Raw genomic sequence first — 16,507 nt, forward strand, 5'->3', positions numbered from 1 at the left:
TGGCTCAGCTCTGGTTGCATCCCCTCCCTCCTAAACCCATGGGATCACAGAGCTTCCCTGGGAGCTCAGCATAGCGCTGCCTGGCCAGGCTTATGGACACAGAGCGAGCACGGCGCTGCAGCGCTCACAGCTCGGAGCTGTGTGGGTTCCAGCCTGCTATTTATTTTGGGACTGCAGCAGCTGATCTTGATTTGGTATTTCCAGTCTGTGATGTAGGTCGTGTGCTGGATTGGGCATTAGCTGTTGCTTGAAGGAGCATGGGGAATTTGTGATTCTCTTGCTCTGTCAGTGGGCTCGGAGCGATGCTGACCCGCGTGGCTGCAGCTGCATTTGGGGGTGGGAGAAGGAGAGGGGGGTGGTTTTAAAGACACCTCCTTGAAAGCTCCCATTTTTGCTGTCCTCCTGCGAGGGCGGCTCCTGCTGTGCCTGGGCACGGGAGGAACAGGCATGACAAGAGCTTGGGTGCAGCCTGCCTTCCCTCCCCGCTGTTCCCATGGTAGTTGGCTGTCACACACAGAACAAACGTGTTCCCTGCCCACAGCGGGATTGGAGCCTTCTGGGAGAAGATAAAGAGGATGCAGGAAGCAGAGATAGGGAAGAAAGCAGGAGAAGAAGCAGAAAGCATGGTGGGGTAGGGCCAGGTCCGTGCATTGGCCCCATAGGAGCAGCAAGGGGCCACGTGGCAGCAGCACCCCAGTTGCTTTCCGACCTTGTGGAGGTGGGATGCCTGGAAGCAAAGGTCCTTCCCAAAAGCTGAGGGTGCCAGCGTGTGCAAAAGGAAGTTCTCATCCTTCTGCTGTCATGCTTCCCTGGTCATGACTTCCTTGGATGGAGTGGGTTTCCTTTTGGTGAATCTCCTGCTTTTTTTTTCCTTTTCCTCTGCAGACCCTGACAGCCAGCTGTATGATATGGGATATAACCCCGAGGAAGAAACCCCGGCCTGTCCTGATGAATTTGATGACTTCGTCACGTTTGAGGCAAGTATGACCGTGGTTGTGTGTGTGCAGAACGAGTGGTGCATGGGGGGGTGGGCTGAGGGGCAAGGATTGCAGTAGGGGGCTCAGGTGTGGATAACAAGTGAGTTCTGTCATCTATAGGCCAGAGAGTTTGCGTGAATTTGATGTGTTTAAAGCTGGTGTTTGAGCAAGAATCAGCTTGGTGTGATGCTGTCTGAGCTTGTGGGGTGCCAGAACGTGGTGCCATAGGGCGGAGGATGGAGATGCTCTTTGGGATGGGATGGGCTTGGGCTGGGTTTGGCTCCGTTCTGGGATTTCTGTTGTTGGACAATGTGAGCCCAGGTTTGAACTGAAGCAATTCCAGCTGCTGGGCGCAGACATTGGTGCTCAGTGCTGTGCAGCCAGCAGAAAGTAGAACCAAAGACTAAATGCAGATTTCCTCTTCATCCTTGGGGTCGATCGAGGATGCTCAACTGATGCTTCCTTCTTTTTCCTGAAGCTGTGGTCTCCATCCCTCCTCTCCCTCCTGTATTTCTTAGCACTGGAGCAAGTTGCCGTAGTGTCCCCAGCTAAAAGGAGCTGCTGTTATGGGACCTGTTTGCTGTGGATGGGGTTTGCAGCTTTGCTTTCTTGGCTTCCCTAGTTCTTGCTCTCTGCCCTCCAGCCCAAAGCAGGAGGTGCTGCGTGTGCTGCTGCCCCATGTGGGCACTAAATAGCAGCCTTCTGCTTTTCTTTCTTCAAGCTTTTGTCTTCAGGATTGTGACTTTTGTTGCTCTTGGTTGCATGGTTTTACCATACAAATAGTTATTTCCAAAGGGCCTTTCAACCTGTGTTGCATTTGTGTGCAAATACACACATCCTTGCTGTACGGTCTGTTATGTGCCATATAACTGAATAGCTGAAGCTATTCTTTCAGGTTTCCTGGTGATACAGTGGGTGTTGGGCAGCTCGTTTCCCCTTGTTGGTGAGAAGCACAGGCCTGTCACTGGGTCACCTTGTTTCCAACAGCCATTGGGTCCCCCAGTGTGCACCCAGCCTGGCACAGGGTGATGCTGACACCCCGACCCTTAGGTGACCAGAAGGAAAAGGTGATGAATCCTGCAACATCCTTCCTAGAAAGATGGAAATGGATCCTTGTACTGAATTCAGGTTGATCTTCAAAAGATAGAGCTCTGTTGGTGCCTTTGTTTAATGTGCCGGGGAAGAGTTACCCTTGTTGTCTTGGAGACGTGGTTTGGAACACTGCAAGAATTTCGTAGGGATTCAGCAAATGGGAACATGATGGAGAAATACGTGAGAATAAACGGGCATCGTGGGGGGGGGGTGCTGCCTTCTTATCTCACTGAGCTCTCACTGTGTGCTGTGCTGGGGGTGCTGAGCTGAGTTGGGCACCCATCTACACAGCCACGGAGCTGAGAGCTGCTGCTGTATGGCATTATTGTATTGGGGGTGTTGGATGTGCCCCCCCTTAGCTGTGCAGATTGACAGGGAGTGCCCAGCTCTTGCAATTGCTGAGGCCTTGACAGAGAGCATTTCTGCTAAATGTTTGTTCAAACAAGTGTAAACAAGCGCTTTAAGCAGCCTAAATGAAAATGCCTTCTCTTTGTTAATGAGGTTGCTCTTCTTGGTGAGTCATCCCTCCCCTCTTTTGCTGGCTGTCATCAGAGGGCTGAACAGCAAGGAAAGCCCTCAGCATCCATCCAGCACTGGAGTCTTACAGCTCTGCAGAACCGTAGAGTCATTCAGGTTGGAGATGACCTCTCAGATCCAGGTCCCCACCCCACTGTGCCCACTGCCCACATCCCTCAGTGCCACATCCCCACAGCTCTGAACACCCCCATGGACGGTGACCTCACTGCTCCCTGTGTAGCAGTGCCAGCACGTCACCATTCTGTCTGAGAAGGAACGTTTCCTAACACCCAGCCTGAACCTCCTTAGTGCAATTTGAGGCCGTTGCCTCTCATCCTAGTAGAGCCAATGTTTGCATTCCTTGCAAGGGCATAAAAGCTTCTTGATGGGGGCAGGGTCTGAGCTTTGTGCTTCACACATGGACCCAATTCAGCTGTCTGTGTGATATCTCAGCTTTTAGTTCTGCAGCCCTGGGTGATGCTTTGCTCCCTGCCTGTGGTGGAGGTGTGATGGCTGCAGGACAGCTCAGCTTTTCTGCTTGCATCTGCCAACTAATGATAACCACAGCGATTTGGCTGCACTGCCTGCATCCTTCATCCCAAAGCAGCCTGGAGAGAGCTTGGAGTCTGCCCATCCAGCCACCTGAATCCTTGCCTGCGTTGTTCCCCCAGGCTGTGAAGGTGAAGCATTGCTGCTGTATAAGCATAGGTGAGAGTTGTGTGAGCTTGAACAGCACAGAGTCATGTGGGCCAGTCACTTTGGAGGTGCTGGGACTTCTTTGTAATGCCCAGCAGGAGGAAAGGTGCATCTGGGGCTAGATGCCTGCTGTGCTTTGCCATAGAGCAGGGGCTCTGTCCTGGGGTAGCTGAGCCCACTGGAGCAGAGTGGAGCAGATCAGGCTGACTCTCCTCCAGCCCTGCATTAATAGAAGGACTCTCCCAAAATGAAAGCAAACCACAAAAATGGGGCGTGCAGCCACAGTTCCTCTGGGATTGGGCATGGAGATGTGTGAACTTCGGTGGGTCGGAGGAGAGGCAGCGTTGGTGCACAGCTGTGCTCCAGAAGGGCTGCCCAGGAGCACAGCAAACAGCAGCAATGCCAATTTCAGCCAAGGAAAGGTAGGGAGACCTTTATGAGTTGGGCATAACGGGGCAGCTGAGCTGCAGGAGGCGAAGGGAGGTGCACAGTGCATGCAGGGCTGTTGCCATCTGCTGGGCGATCGATGGGGCAGCCTCGGTAGCGAGGAAGGGTGTATGAAATGCAGGAGGAACTCATGGCACAGTGGGAGTGGATCTGGGCAGGAGAGCAGCCCTTGGTGAGGTCCCAGGGGTGGTTTTATGGAGGGGAACCCCAGCTGTTCCCAACCTGCCCGGCCAGAGGCACAGCACAGCCTGTCATCACTGAAAACTGTTGCATCTGTTGAAGGTGTAATTTCTTTTCATGCGGAGTAACTGAGTTTGGTGCTTCTCAAAGGGCAGAAGTCACAGTGAGGCAGTTTAAAGCCACGTTGCTGAGTTTCTCCAGCAACCCAGAATGACTGTGAGAGGGACCAGAGATGCAACAGAACCCCAACAATGAGGTGGGGATGGAGAAGCTACAGCTGAGCGAGTGCTGCGCCACCACTCAGTGTTCAGCAATGAACCCCCAGCGCATTGACCACTGCTCCTCCTGGCACACATGGGGTGGCTGTACCACCTATTGCAGACCCACCACCCCATCCTGGATCATGGGGGGCACGTGGAGCCCTGAAAAGAGCAAAGAAATGTCTGATGCACAGACCCCCAGCCCTGCTCAGAGAGGGTTGATCTGACACGAATGGCTCTGAGGTGGGATGCTGGAATTAAGGAGTACAGTGAGAGATTGCCACAGTCAGAAGAGATTCTGGTGGGAACGTTTGCTTTGTGGATGATAAGGTGGAAGGAGTTTGGGTAGCGAGGACCTTGCAGCTTTATCTCCCTCTGTGAGCACAGCTGTAGGGCTGAGTGGGGGGAGCTGGGCTGCAGCAGAGAGGACGAGCAGTGTGGGGGCACAGAGCCTTGGTAAGAGCTCAGAAAGTGAAGGTGGTGGTGGTTCGTCATTGTGGTGCTGTGGGTGTATCTGAGCCAGGGCTCTGCTGGGGGCTCCCCGGGGTCCTGCAGCACAAACAGGAGCCAGGGGAGCAGAAGGGCCAGGAGGAGAGTGTGGGTTAAACCATCCCTGTACTGCTGTGCTCCTTAACCAACAGATCCTTGCTGCTTGTGCACAGAGCACAGAAGGTCAGTGCTTATCAAGCATTGAGCTTCCCCTTGGCACCGTGCACCAGGAAGGATGTGTCCCAGGGAGAGCACCAGCAACCCAGAGTAAATGGGGAGACGTGGGTTGGGAAGGGAATGGAAGGGAACCTGAGTCCTCATCTGGCCTGGCTGAGGGAGAGGGCAAAGGTTCTGCTTCTGTAGAGAGGGCAGGAGGAAACCTCCTGTGCCTTGTGCACTGTGCTGGGGGGGGGAGGTGGGAGGGCAGTGTGAGCAGTTTGTTTGGGTCAGTTCCTTGGAGCTGGGGGCAGAGCAGGAGCTCTGTGTGCGGTGTTGGGGACTCTGTGCCATGGGGACGGGGGGTCCCACACTGTGCGTCCTGCTGGGCACAGCCCGTGTTGGAGGGTGATGTCAGCGCCCGTCCTGGAGTCACCACCTCTGGTCCCTGCCTGGTGAGCAAGACAAGCTTTGTTTGTTTCCCTGTTCGTCACTATAAGGAAAGAGATTGTATTTAACATTTAACTATTCACCAGGAACACCCAGAGAGAGATACATCCTGGGAGCCTCTCTAGCAAGGCTGATCCTCCTGGGAAATAACCTTTCTAATCAGCAGTAGGTTTACACAGCAAGCAGTGTGTGCACCTGGAGCGGGGCTGGCCGGAGCACAACTTGCTTTTATTTTGGTGGTCACACAGCAGGGAGCGAGCTGAGCTCACCCACTGTTATCAGGGCTGGAGGTCAGCAACAAAAGGCACTTTGTTCCCGACCTGTTTTCCTCCTCCCTGCCAGAAGGAGCTGGGTCCGGCCGGGCAGGATGTGCCCGCAGGTGAGTGCTGGGCTCTGGCACGAAGGAGGGAGCTGGGGCTGCAGGGCAGGCACGCTATGGCTCGGGCTGTCCCTGGCTCCAGCATGGCCAGGAGCTGGGCTGGGCAGCACAGCAGGTATGGGTGCTCTGGGTGCTCTGTGTGCTCTGGGTGGTGGGTTCTGCCCCATGGTCTGGGTTGGCTGGTTTTGCTGATGGATGTTCTTGTTTTGGTGTGAGTCAGCCTTGCTTAACGCCAGTGCTTGTGTCAGGCTGGCATTGTGGCCAGGTGGGGGCTTGGCTTTGCCCTGAGCCAGGTGAGGGCTCTTCAGCTGCTCTGCAAAGTGGGTATCACCTGGATGAGCAGCAGGAGGCAGCCCCCATGGGCAAGCCCTGCTGGTGCAGACCCTCTGCGGGACTGTTTGGTGGGGAGGGGATCCTGCCAGCTGCCGTGGGGCAGGATCGGGTGGGACTATAAGCACAGCTTGCTTCCCTCTCCCCTTTGCATGGGTAGAAGCCAACTTAAACACACTTTGTGTGGAGCAGGGAGGTGTTTATCCCCAGCACCGGGCCAGGATTACAGCCAGCCCTGCAGCCCAGGGTCGGTTTGGTGTCCTCCTTCCCCACTGCACTCAGCTCTATGGCTCCATATGGAGCAGCCATCTCAGCCCGGCTCCCCCAGCCATGGGATGGATGGGGGCAGTGCTGGGTGTCCTTGGTCCCTTCCCACCCCCCCATCCAGAGCACAATCGGAGCCACCATTAATCACAGATAAAGCGGTTGGGAAAGCAGTGTTGTTCTTCCCTTTCCTCCCCCCACCATTTCCCTGTCTCTGTGGCCAAGGCCAGCAGTGCTGGACCAACCCACCAATGGCACTGCTGGGACACAGCTGTCCCACACCCTGCCTCTGGTTGCAGTGAAGACTTCACTGCCTTCCCAATGCTGATCAAAGCAGAAAAGCAAACTCTCTCTGCAGCCTCTTGTGCCTTTTCCCAGTCACTTGGCAGCACAGAAGCACGCCCAAGTGTGTGCTGCTCCCGGATTAAAGCTCCACGTGTGCTTTTGTTGCACACTCCATACAGCAAGCAAAGGAACTGAGGACTTTAGGAGAAGCTCTCGTGTAAGGGCATCATGATGCCTGCAGCCCTGCTGTGCTGCCCAGGTGTGTTGGGGTGGTGATGTGGTTTATGGTGCATAGCCCATCCCTGCTCACTCCATGCAGGTGGCTCCCAGCACCCCGGGCTCCTCTCCTCTTATAAAGGGGCTTTTTGAATCAGTGTTGTTACAACACTTCTGTATCCAAAAGTGCCGTTAAATGCCTGGAATAGGTGCCGATATCTGCAGCATTGCCAGTCTGGGCCTTTTTTTGTCTGCTTAGAGCAAATCGAGCTTGGCTGGAGGTGGCAGTGGGATTTGTAGGGTCAGTGCACAGATCAGCTGTTCTGGGGCCATAAAAGAGCTTTCTGAGATCTGCAGCTGCACCTTTGCCCAGGGCACAGGGCTTTGGTTTGGCTTGGCTTTGCTTTATGGTGCGTTCTGCCAGACCTCGCCTGGGCCTCCCTGCTCGCCTATCTCCTGCTGGCATCTCTGCTGGAGGTTCGGTTCTTTAATCTGTGATGCATTGTAAAGCAAAGTTCTCCACGCTGCTGCTCAGGAGGAGAACTTTGTTTCTGGTTTCACCTGCCCCGTAACTCATTGACTACACGGGTTTGATTTTAATAAGGCTAAACAGAAGAAGGATTAGAAGGGAGGAACGAGTGTTTGGTGCAGGGCACCGTGGCTATGGGAGCAGCTGGGATCTGGGTCCGAGTGCATATTTTATCACCAGTTCAGCACATCTTTGCCCTGCAGGCAGAAAGCAGCACTGCTTGGGGCAGCAGGTGGGCACACAGGTACCAAGCTGCCAGATCCCATTGCATCCTGCATGGAGCATCACAGAGATTGGCCCAGCAGCAGGAGCTGGAGATGGCTTTAGCTCCCCAGATCAGCATCACAACCTGCCCACATCCCCTATGCCAAACCCTGGCTGCTTCTGCAGACTGCTGTTGGTTTGCTGTATCCCTGCTGGGGATGCTGCTGTGCTGGAGCTTGCAGGGACGGCCCCGACTTCTGCTGGCGGTGACTTTGGACTCAGTTTCTTCACAGGTTGATGTCATGTTTACCTTCGGGGCGGTGTCTGGGGGCTGCCTGTAGTCTGTCTGTGCTGGCACCTCCTGCTGACGCTGCAGGGCAGGGCTCGTCCCCGTGCAGAGCATGCAGCTGCTGTGTGGGGTTTGTTCTCCTAACACAGTGCCCATGTGCTCCTTCCAGCTGCCAGCTTTGTGTAATGCAAGGCTTTGAGATACACCATTTTCTTGCAAGTGCTTTGCAAACAGCCCCAGAAGCTTCTGCGTGTGCTACGTGGCAGAGGAGCTTGTTCTAGCATCTGGAATGCTGCTACATAGCCCTCAGGTGGCCCATATTCCTCCCTTTGCCACCCATCCTGCAGCTGTAGGACACCGGGTGGCAGTGCACAACTGCAGCTCTGCACCAGCATTGCCGGATCCCTTGTGCCCAAAACCCCAGAGACACAAAGAGTTGATTGGTCCTGAAACCACCTGGGGAAACTCCTGAGAAGCCAGGAAATGGAATCCCTAAGGAAGAGCTTCTGCTGCAGTGTGTTCCCTCCTGAACGTCTGGGTGCTCCCAAGCATGTGGATGCAGCATCTCTTGTGTTTGGGGAACTGACCTGCCCCCCATAAACAGCCAAAGCGTGTCCTGAACAGACAGGGCAGTAGTGCTGCCTTTGCAGTTTAGAGGCTGACATAGGGGTTTACAAAGGAATTCTTGTTTCTATGGAAGGGTGGAAAGTGCCCTCATATGGCTGCAGTGGGAAAGAAGTGTTCTCAGGGCTGCCTGGTGGCTTGGCACGGTGGGTCTTGGTAGGGAATTCAGGTGGTGTCCTCTTAAAAATAGAGTGGGTGAAAGAAACAGTGATGGCAGCTGCTGGGTATGGGTGGTGGGCTGCCCTGGATGTGGGTAATGGGCAGCTCTGGGTATGAGTGATGGGCAGCCGTAAGCACGGGTGATGAGCCACCCTGGGTATGGGTGATGGGCTGCCCTTGGCACACTTTGTCCCACTCCACAATGAAATGACACGGCTCAAACATCTTACAAGATGTCTTTTTTCCTCTTGTGTCCTGCCACAGGCAAATGAGGTGACCGACAGCGCGTACATGGGCTCAGAGAGCACCTACAGCGAGTGTGAAACCTTCACAGATGAGGACACCAGCACGCTGGTGCACCACGAGATGCACGACGAGGTGGAGACCGACAGCGCCATCGACTCCACTGTGCACTCAGAGTTCACAGATGCCATCGAGGAGCAGGAGCACGGGTCAGTGGGCTGCAATGGGGTGAAGGGGGGGTAGATGAGGGCTGGGGGTGATGCAGCTGAGGACCGAGTGGGCTGGCTCTGTCTTGCTGGAACTGGTTGGTGTGCTCAGAGCATTTGTAGCTTCACGCAGGACCGAAAATAGCTCTTCTTTAGGAATAATAATGAGGCTGCACCGTGTGTAGGCTGTTTTGGAGCTCGGCCTGGCAATCTCTTTGAGCTAATTGTAGCTTGCCTTGGGAGAACTTCTGTACCCTCATTAGCATCTCTAACTTCTAAAATAAGTTCCCTACACACCTGAAATACCCGCAGTTTTTCATCTATCGCTTAAGCCAGCAACGCAACGTGTAATTTTGAAGCCAGGAGGGGAACTCGCCGTATTCTTGTTTCTCCCAAACACGTGTGTGCCCTTTGATGTGCAGCCTCCTCCTGTAACAACGTGCTTCCAACCTGCGCCCGGAGCGCAGTGCTGGGAGCTGATGGCTCCTGCCCTGCTATCTGATGCTTTGCCTGGGCACTCCTAGATGTGTGGGGAGAGCGGGTTTGGGGGTGTGACTGGGCTGCTTTGGGGGGGTCATGGAGCCGTAGAATGACTTGGGTTGGAAGGGACCTCAAGGATCATCAAGGTCCAACCCCCCTGCTGCAGGCAGGGCCACCAACCTCCACTTTTAATACTAGACCAGGCTGCCCAGGGCCCCATCCAAACTGGCCCTGAGCACCTCCCTGCTAACAGAAAGCTCACCTCACCCTGCTAACAGCTCTGAAACCCCCAGAGCTGTCAGCACAGGCTTTTGAGAACTGAAAGCACGGCATCCAGGCATGGTGCTTTAGGAGGTACTTTGAGCTTTTTAGAAGCAAAGGGCCCTTTGTGTCTTCCCTCCCACCCCAAAAGCCCGACGTGAGGACATGCTGGCTGCTGGGGCTCAAAGGGTGCAGGCTTGGTGGAGGTGTGCGGATCAGGGCGATGGGATTAGCTGCCTGCACACTGCTCAGCTCAGCTCAGCAGCAGCTAAGTCGGGCTGTAAGTGGGTTCTGAGCTCCCCGGCCCCGATCACAGCAGCCACCCAGGGGCCATGGCAGCCTGTGTGCGCCTTCCCTGCCTCCAGTTCGCCTGCCTGTAAGTATAACCCGCTGCGTTTGGGGTTAGGTTTTGTTGTTGAGGCTTTCTTGCTCCTCCCAGCATTGGCCTTGAGAAGGCTGGGTGACCCCTGGATGCTCTGAGCGGTGGCTGAGGTGTGGGCAGGCTCCAGGTACCCACAAGTTCAAGGCAAAAGCGCATTTGAATGTATTGCAGCTTCTGGGTCAGAGATTGGAAGGCTTGAGGTTGTTGCCACGATGCTGGTGCATCCCAGAGGTGTGGGTGAGCTCCCCTCACTGTGCTATTGCCCAGAGCAGCCCTGGCTGATCAGATCCTGCCCCTGGAAGGTGCTTGGCAAACCACAGCCCCGTGCTGTGGAGCTGGGCTTGGCTTTCTCTTCTTAGTTTAAAATAAATATAAAAATTCCACCCCTGCCTTCTATTCCTGGAGCAGTTTCTGCTGCTTGCTGGGCCTGCTGGGCGCCTCCTTCTGCTCCCCACTGGGGCAGTGGCGTAGGGTGAAAAATCAGCTTTGGAAGTAATCCAGTCTTTCCTCCTTCTTTAGCAATGAATTTGAGGGAGGAAGGTGGTCCTGCCCCCCTCCCAGCACATAGCTGTGCTCGTGGACATGTGGCTTGCTTTCCAGCTTGCTTCTTGCTAATCTTCCCCTGCATTTTGCCCCAGTGATTTTCAAATCTCTGCAGCTATGGGCAGGGAAACCCTTTGGGGGCAGTTACATGTGGTCACCCCGTGACACCCATCTCTCTGTCCCCACAGATCTCATCCACATGACCTGCCCCTGGGCTCGGACCTCAGCCACTCCATCGTTACGGTCATTAGCGGAGAGGAGCACTTCGAGGATTATGGAGAAGGGAATGAAGCAGATTTGTTCTCGGACAGCTTGTGTAATGGGGAAAGCAGCTTTAGCAGCTCCTCGTTCCTCTCCCCCAGGTAATGCTCAGTGCAATGCTGGCTGCGTTGTCACGGGTTTTGCTTGCATAGCATCTCCACCCGGGCTCTGTGTTTGGGTTTGCACACAACTTGGCCTGCAAGAGCAGAGCCTGGATATAAGGGGATAACCAGCATCGAGCCAGGAGCTGCCTCCCTCCATCCTTGCCCTGCACAGTTCCCATCCTCCCAGCAGAAGCACCGATGTCCAGCAGCATTGGAGGAGCACTTTGGAGCCTAGGACAACCCCACGTTCCCTTTGCTGTCTTGATGTGGCTCTTCTCAGAACTTTCTGGTAGAATAAAGCAGGCAGCCTCACAGCTTTAGCCCTGACCCTGTTGGATGACAGCTTTTTGTTTGTGTTTTTGCTACACCTACATTTTTGGCTTTGATATACTGGATTTGCACCAGCCTGAGATGTGTGGGGCAGGAAGGAGGCTGCAGTGTTTCCTTGCTTTTTCCCTATGGGATGTGTGTGTGTGACTCTGCACAGCAGTATAGATCTGTCACAGTTTATTTTCTCCTCTTTGCTTGCATTCGGTCAGATTCCTAAAGGACTTTGTAGTTGCTGGAGCAGTTCTGGCTGCAGGGGGCTGCTGCTGTCAGCACTTTGCTGCAGACCAGGGCTAACTTTCCTCTTTCAGCAGCAGTTTTGAAGATGTGAACTAAACCTGCAAGAGAGGTTTTGCTGTAAAGCTCTACCCATTGTTTTGGGAAACTCCTTGGTGAGTGTGCCCTGCTGGGGAAGGGGCACTTTGCTCACCCCACATCTTGGCCCTGTGCAGAGTCACCTGGGTGCAGCTCTCCATGCTGGTGCCACACATGGGAAGTGCCCTCAGCTAAAAGCCAGCCTTGGTGTTCCTCCTGAGTTCCTCCCTGAGTGTGGGCCTCCAACCTGCTCCAAAAGCCTCCTGGCAACAAAATACTCCGGTCGTTCTGCAATCAGTTCAGCTTTTTCTTTAATACCAGTCCTGAGCTCCGGGTTACTGTCCCATGCTGCTCCCTTTGGATCTCACCTCTGCAGCATCTCTGCTGTCTGTGTTGGCGTCTGGGAGCACACAGCCCCACGGCTCTCATTGCTTTTAGCTGGGGAGTGCTGGGAAAACAGACTGCAGACAAAACCCTGCAGAACCTCAGGGGTAAAGAATGCTGTTCTGTTTGAAAGGGAGAATTTCCGCATGCCTTTCAGGTCTGGCCCTTACCTGGGATTATTGTTGCGTGCAGGAAGGTCCTTAGCTGGTGTGTCTTTAAGAACGTGCTGTTTTTCTGAGCAAAGCCCTGCCTACAACGTGCATTTACACACAGTGCAACCTTACAAAGAGCTGCAGGACGCTGCTGGCTCCGACTGAACCCTTTTTTTGTGGCTGAGGTTTGAATGCGAGGTTCATCATGGCTCATAAATGGCCGCATGGCCATGCGTCACCTCCACGTTACAGGAGCATCAGGTGGGAATAATGTTGATTTTCCTGCATACAGAATCAAAGTGGGGTTGGAAGGGACCTGAAGACCATGGAGTCCAGCCCCCTGCTAAAGCAGGATCCCTTCAGTCATTCGCTCAGGTAGGCATCCAGGTCAACCTCAAATAAGATCTTCACAGGAAGGTTAACATGAGAACCAAGAGCCTGCAGGGAGCACTGCAGGGTACTGAATTTTCCTGCTTAGTCCTTACATGTGTGCTTATGAGTTGTCATCCATCCAGACAGCAAAGCTCTCAGCATCGCTCAATAGGAATGGATGGCAGTGGGAAGCCCAAGCCCCTCACACACCAACAGGGGACCTGGCTGAGAGCACTGCTGCTCCCTGGGATGGAGGAAGGAGGCAGCAGGGCTGGGGGGGTGGCAGCGTGCCCACAGTGCTGGGTGGGGATGCCCTGAGGTGAGCTGCGGTTGAGCTCTCACCCACTCACCTGGCAGGGAACCAACGCAGCCAGGGGCCAGGTATATCTTCACGCAGTGAATACCTCTGGATTCTCCTAGGGCTTCTTGTCTAATGGCTTTCCCCGCCTTGATTAATGCTCGTTAAGAAGTGGGCGAAGCGAGGACACGCTGAGCAGAGCTCATGTGTGGCTGAGCAATGGGGCACATCCCAGAGCAGGGCACATCGCTCCTCCTGGGTACCACAAAGCTGCTGCCAGCTTCAACCCCGTGCAAAGCCTGAGCAGCTGAAAGCACTGCTGGTGGATGGAGGTTTTTTCCCCGAGATCAGTCCTGCCCTGTAGCCCAGGGGGGTGTTTTTCTGTGTTACTGCAGGAGTGGGGAGAGAGGAGGGAGGCAGCATGTCCTGTGTCTGGTTGCCTGCACTAGGAGACACCAGGAGCACTGTATGGGTGGCACAATCCTGAGGCCTGGCCCTGGGGTGGCTGGGCACTGCACCTCACTGCTGCCTGGCACAGGGAGACCCTCCTGGGCTTCTTCAGCATCTCCTGGGCTTCCCAGCGTGGATCTGTGTCACGGTGCCCTTTCCAGACATCTGTTGTTTTTAAGCTTGCTCGTGTTTGCTCACACCTTTACCTGTCTTTCTTATTGAACTGCTTTGTTTTTTCACTATTAACCTTTCTTTGATTCGAGTCTGTGGCTTCCAGAAGCATGTTTTCATGCAGGAAAATGGCATGCGTGTGGCCCTAAAGGGACACCAACCCTATGCTGCTCAGAACCCCTTGGCCAAACTCCCTCTTGCCCGAGCTGTGCCAGGTAGGAGAATGGCTCCCTGCTTTGCCAGGGGTCAGTGGACATCTCAGCAGCTTGTTGTCCATGTGAGCAGCTGAAAACAAAGAAGCTGATCAGACCCATTAGCTCCAAAGGTGATTTGTTTGCACACCTTTATATCTCTTTGCCAAATGATGGGGCAAACCTGCTGCCCGTGCACTTTGCTCTGTAGGTTGATTCACCACCACTGTTTTATGAGCATATCTTCAAAGGGAGAAGTTCTTAGACATGAAAATCTGACCCTGCTCGGCACTGCTAACAGCAGGGCAGCACAGCTGCTTTGTTTCTAGATTGTCCCACTGGGAAACAGGGCAACCAACCAACCCTGTGCCAAAACCTCCCCTGCCCAGAGCTGCCCCCTTTCCATATAACTCAGCTTGTGGAAGCCACAGACAAAATCAGACTGCTCTGTTCTGTCCTGTTAAAATGCCACTTGTGATTTCTCTAGCACCAATCCGCTCGCTGCGAAACTGCACAGCATTATCGCAGATGAAGCATTTGAGTTTTACTGTAGCCAGTGCCACAAACAAATCAACCGCCTTGAGGATCTTTCCGCTCGCCTGAATGATCTTGAAATGAATAGGTAATTGGTCCTGTGCGTGGCAATTTCAATGGTGGGGGATGATGCTCTCGAAGGGAAGATTCTCCTTGTCTTGCAGAGCTTTCCTCTGCTGCTGTTGGGCTCGATTCCTGTTTGCAAAAAGGTTTGGGTTTCAATGAGGGTGGTGGAGCTTGCAAAAGCATCACGGTGGATGGGCCTTTAATCTGAGCCCTGGGAGCCAACAGGCAATGGGAATCTTCCACTCTGCTCTGCTCGGCCTCATGCATGTCCCATACAGCATCCAGTGGTTTCACACTCCGCCATGCTCTGAGCAGTGCTGTCCTTACATGGGAACCTGCAGCACTTGGCTGTGGTGTTTCTGCCACCACAGCAGTGATGGTCACAGCCCGTCCTCCCATGGCAGCAGCCCCCCAACCCCTCCCAGACCAGCTCTCTGACCTGGGGGATCTCCTGGAGACACTTTGCAGCCATAGGAACTGCTTGCACCCACTTGTTTCACTTGCACCCAGCACTGCCAGTGTAATGGTAGGATAAATGTCAGAGCCTTTGTGGGAAGCTGTGTTTGTGAATGCAGCTGTTAGGGTCAGCCAGCTGTTTTGGTGAGTGCTGCTTTGATTCCATGGCTCAGATGTGGTTGCAGCCCATCAGGGGGAAGGAGGGATGGTGGTGCTGATGGAGATAATGGCTCTGCTCACACCCGGGATGCTCCTTCAAGCCCAGGTTCTGGCCATGCTTGTGGTCTGTCTGTCCTGCTGGGCCATAGCTTGGGGGGGAGCTGGAAAACAAATGGGAGCTTGGTCTTGTCTTCCTTAGCAGTAAGAGTAATTCTGTCCCCTGCTCTTTCTCAGGCACGTGGCTGCCTTTGCTGTTGGGATCCTCCATGGGGCAGCCCTGGGGGTGGTGATGGGGCTGAGGTTGTGCAGCCATTAAGGAGAGTGCTGGCTTTCCCTGGATGCACCAGCAGCTCCGCTCCATTCTGGGTATCATCCCTGCAAAGCTGAAATGCCACCTCTGTGATGGGGTCCTATGGTGTCTGATGGAATTGCACAGGTTTTGCTTCAGCATGTGCTTTCATGGCACAAATGTCTGGCTCCATTGGTTGGGGGGGGGGATCTGCTGCTGTTGCTGGATTGCAGCAGAGGGGGTAAGTGGATGCAAAGTCATGCAAATATGACCTACAAGAAGAGCTGGAAGCCACAGAGGGAGTTGGTGCTGTGATATGAGTGCCTTAAAGCCACACCAGGCTCAGCAGGGCCGGCAGAGCTGTGGATGGGGCAGTTTGGAGAGCTGTGCTTTGTTTTAGTGCCCTTGAAGTAGAGTTTGCACATCTCATCCTCTCCCAGGAGAGCCGCAGGTGCCGGCTCTGCTTTCCATGCAGAGGAAAATATTCCTCCTCCCCACAGCATGGGCTGTATGTTCCTCCTTCGAAGAACTGGTGTCATTGCAGCAGCTCTGGGTGGGACTCAGCTCCCAGCTGACTTTTATTGTTGTTCTTTGAGCTGAGCTCAGCGCCAGGGAATGCAGCCGAGTGGAGCTGTTGGCTGTCACCGTGCAGTGCTGAGTTGCCACCACTATTGTGTCCTGGTGGCATCCATTGGAAAGCAGCACAGGTTTTGCCAGCATGTAGCTGCAGCCGAGGGAGCATCTGGCCAGGAGTTGTTGCTGGATGAGGCAGCAGGGATGTGGCTGCTTGTGCTGTCATGGTGCTCTGTATCATGGATGGGGGGTTGTGCACAGCACCATGCGGCTGCAACCCATCGGTGATCCGAGCAAGGAGAGATCGTCCCAGTCCTTGGTGTCATAGGGTCTGTGCTTAAAATCCATTATCAACAGCTCCTGCAGTCCTGGCTGCAGTTCTTTGGTGATCCAGAGCCAAATACAGCTCAGCAGGGGTATAGCAAGCAGCACAAAGTGCACAAATGGATGGAGATGTGGGGGTGCGTGGCACAGCCGGGGGGGGTCATAGGGGGACACGGGGTGCTGGAGCTCCACAGTGCTGGCAGAGCCCCACTGAGCTCACTGCTATTCTTAGCCCCCTTCCTTGGGGATCAACTTTCAGGGCTGGGACCAGCCGTGTTTGATCGGGTTGGTTATCCCAGCAGTGCTAATTGTGAGGGTCGTGGGGCTGCGTGGCCGTGCATGTCGCAGGGCTGAAGGACGTGCCCTGAGTGCCTGCAGTTTCCTGTTTCCCTCGCTGTCCACTGTCAGCTTTCCTAACTCTTTC

The 16,507-nt window shown here is 54.4% G+C and overlaps 1 protein-coding gene across 6 annotated transcripts in view; it reads left to right on the forward strand.

Moving 5' to 3' along the window:
* RAB11FIP3 (RAB11 family interacting protein 3) overlaps positions 1–16,507 on the forward strand; it is a 40,407-nt gene that overhangs the window by 14,426 nt on the left and 9,474 nt on the right. For 2 of the 6 annotated variants that reach the window (XM_015877191.3, XM_085514370.1), the window contains 4 exons: positions 886–977; positions 8,807–8,994; positions 10,846–11,019; positions 14,170–14,304. In XM_015877191.3, the coding sequence (XP_015732677.2) occupies positions 886–977; positions 8,807–8,994; positions 10,846–11,019; positions 14,170–14,304 (589 nt within the window). Of the gene's footprint in view, positions 1–453; positions 719–885; positions 978–5,525; positions 5,643–8,806; positions 8,995–10,845; positions 11,020–14,169; positions 14,305–16,507 lie in introns of those variants that run through there. The other 4 variants (XM_015877194.3, XM_015877197.3, XM_015877195.3 and 1 more) reach the window with 4 other exon arrangements.

The sequence above is a fragment of the Coturnix japonica genome, chromosome 13 (genome assembly GCF_054131305.1).
Source record: "Coturnix japonica strain WE chromosome 13, WE-NBRP24, whole genome shotgun sequence".
Taxonomy (NCBI): Eukaryota; Metazoa; Chordata; class Aves; order Galliformes; family Phasianidae; genus Coturnix; species Coturnix japonica.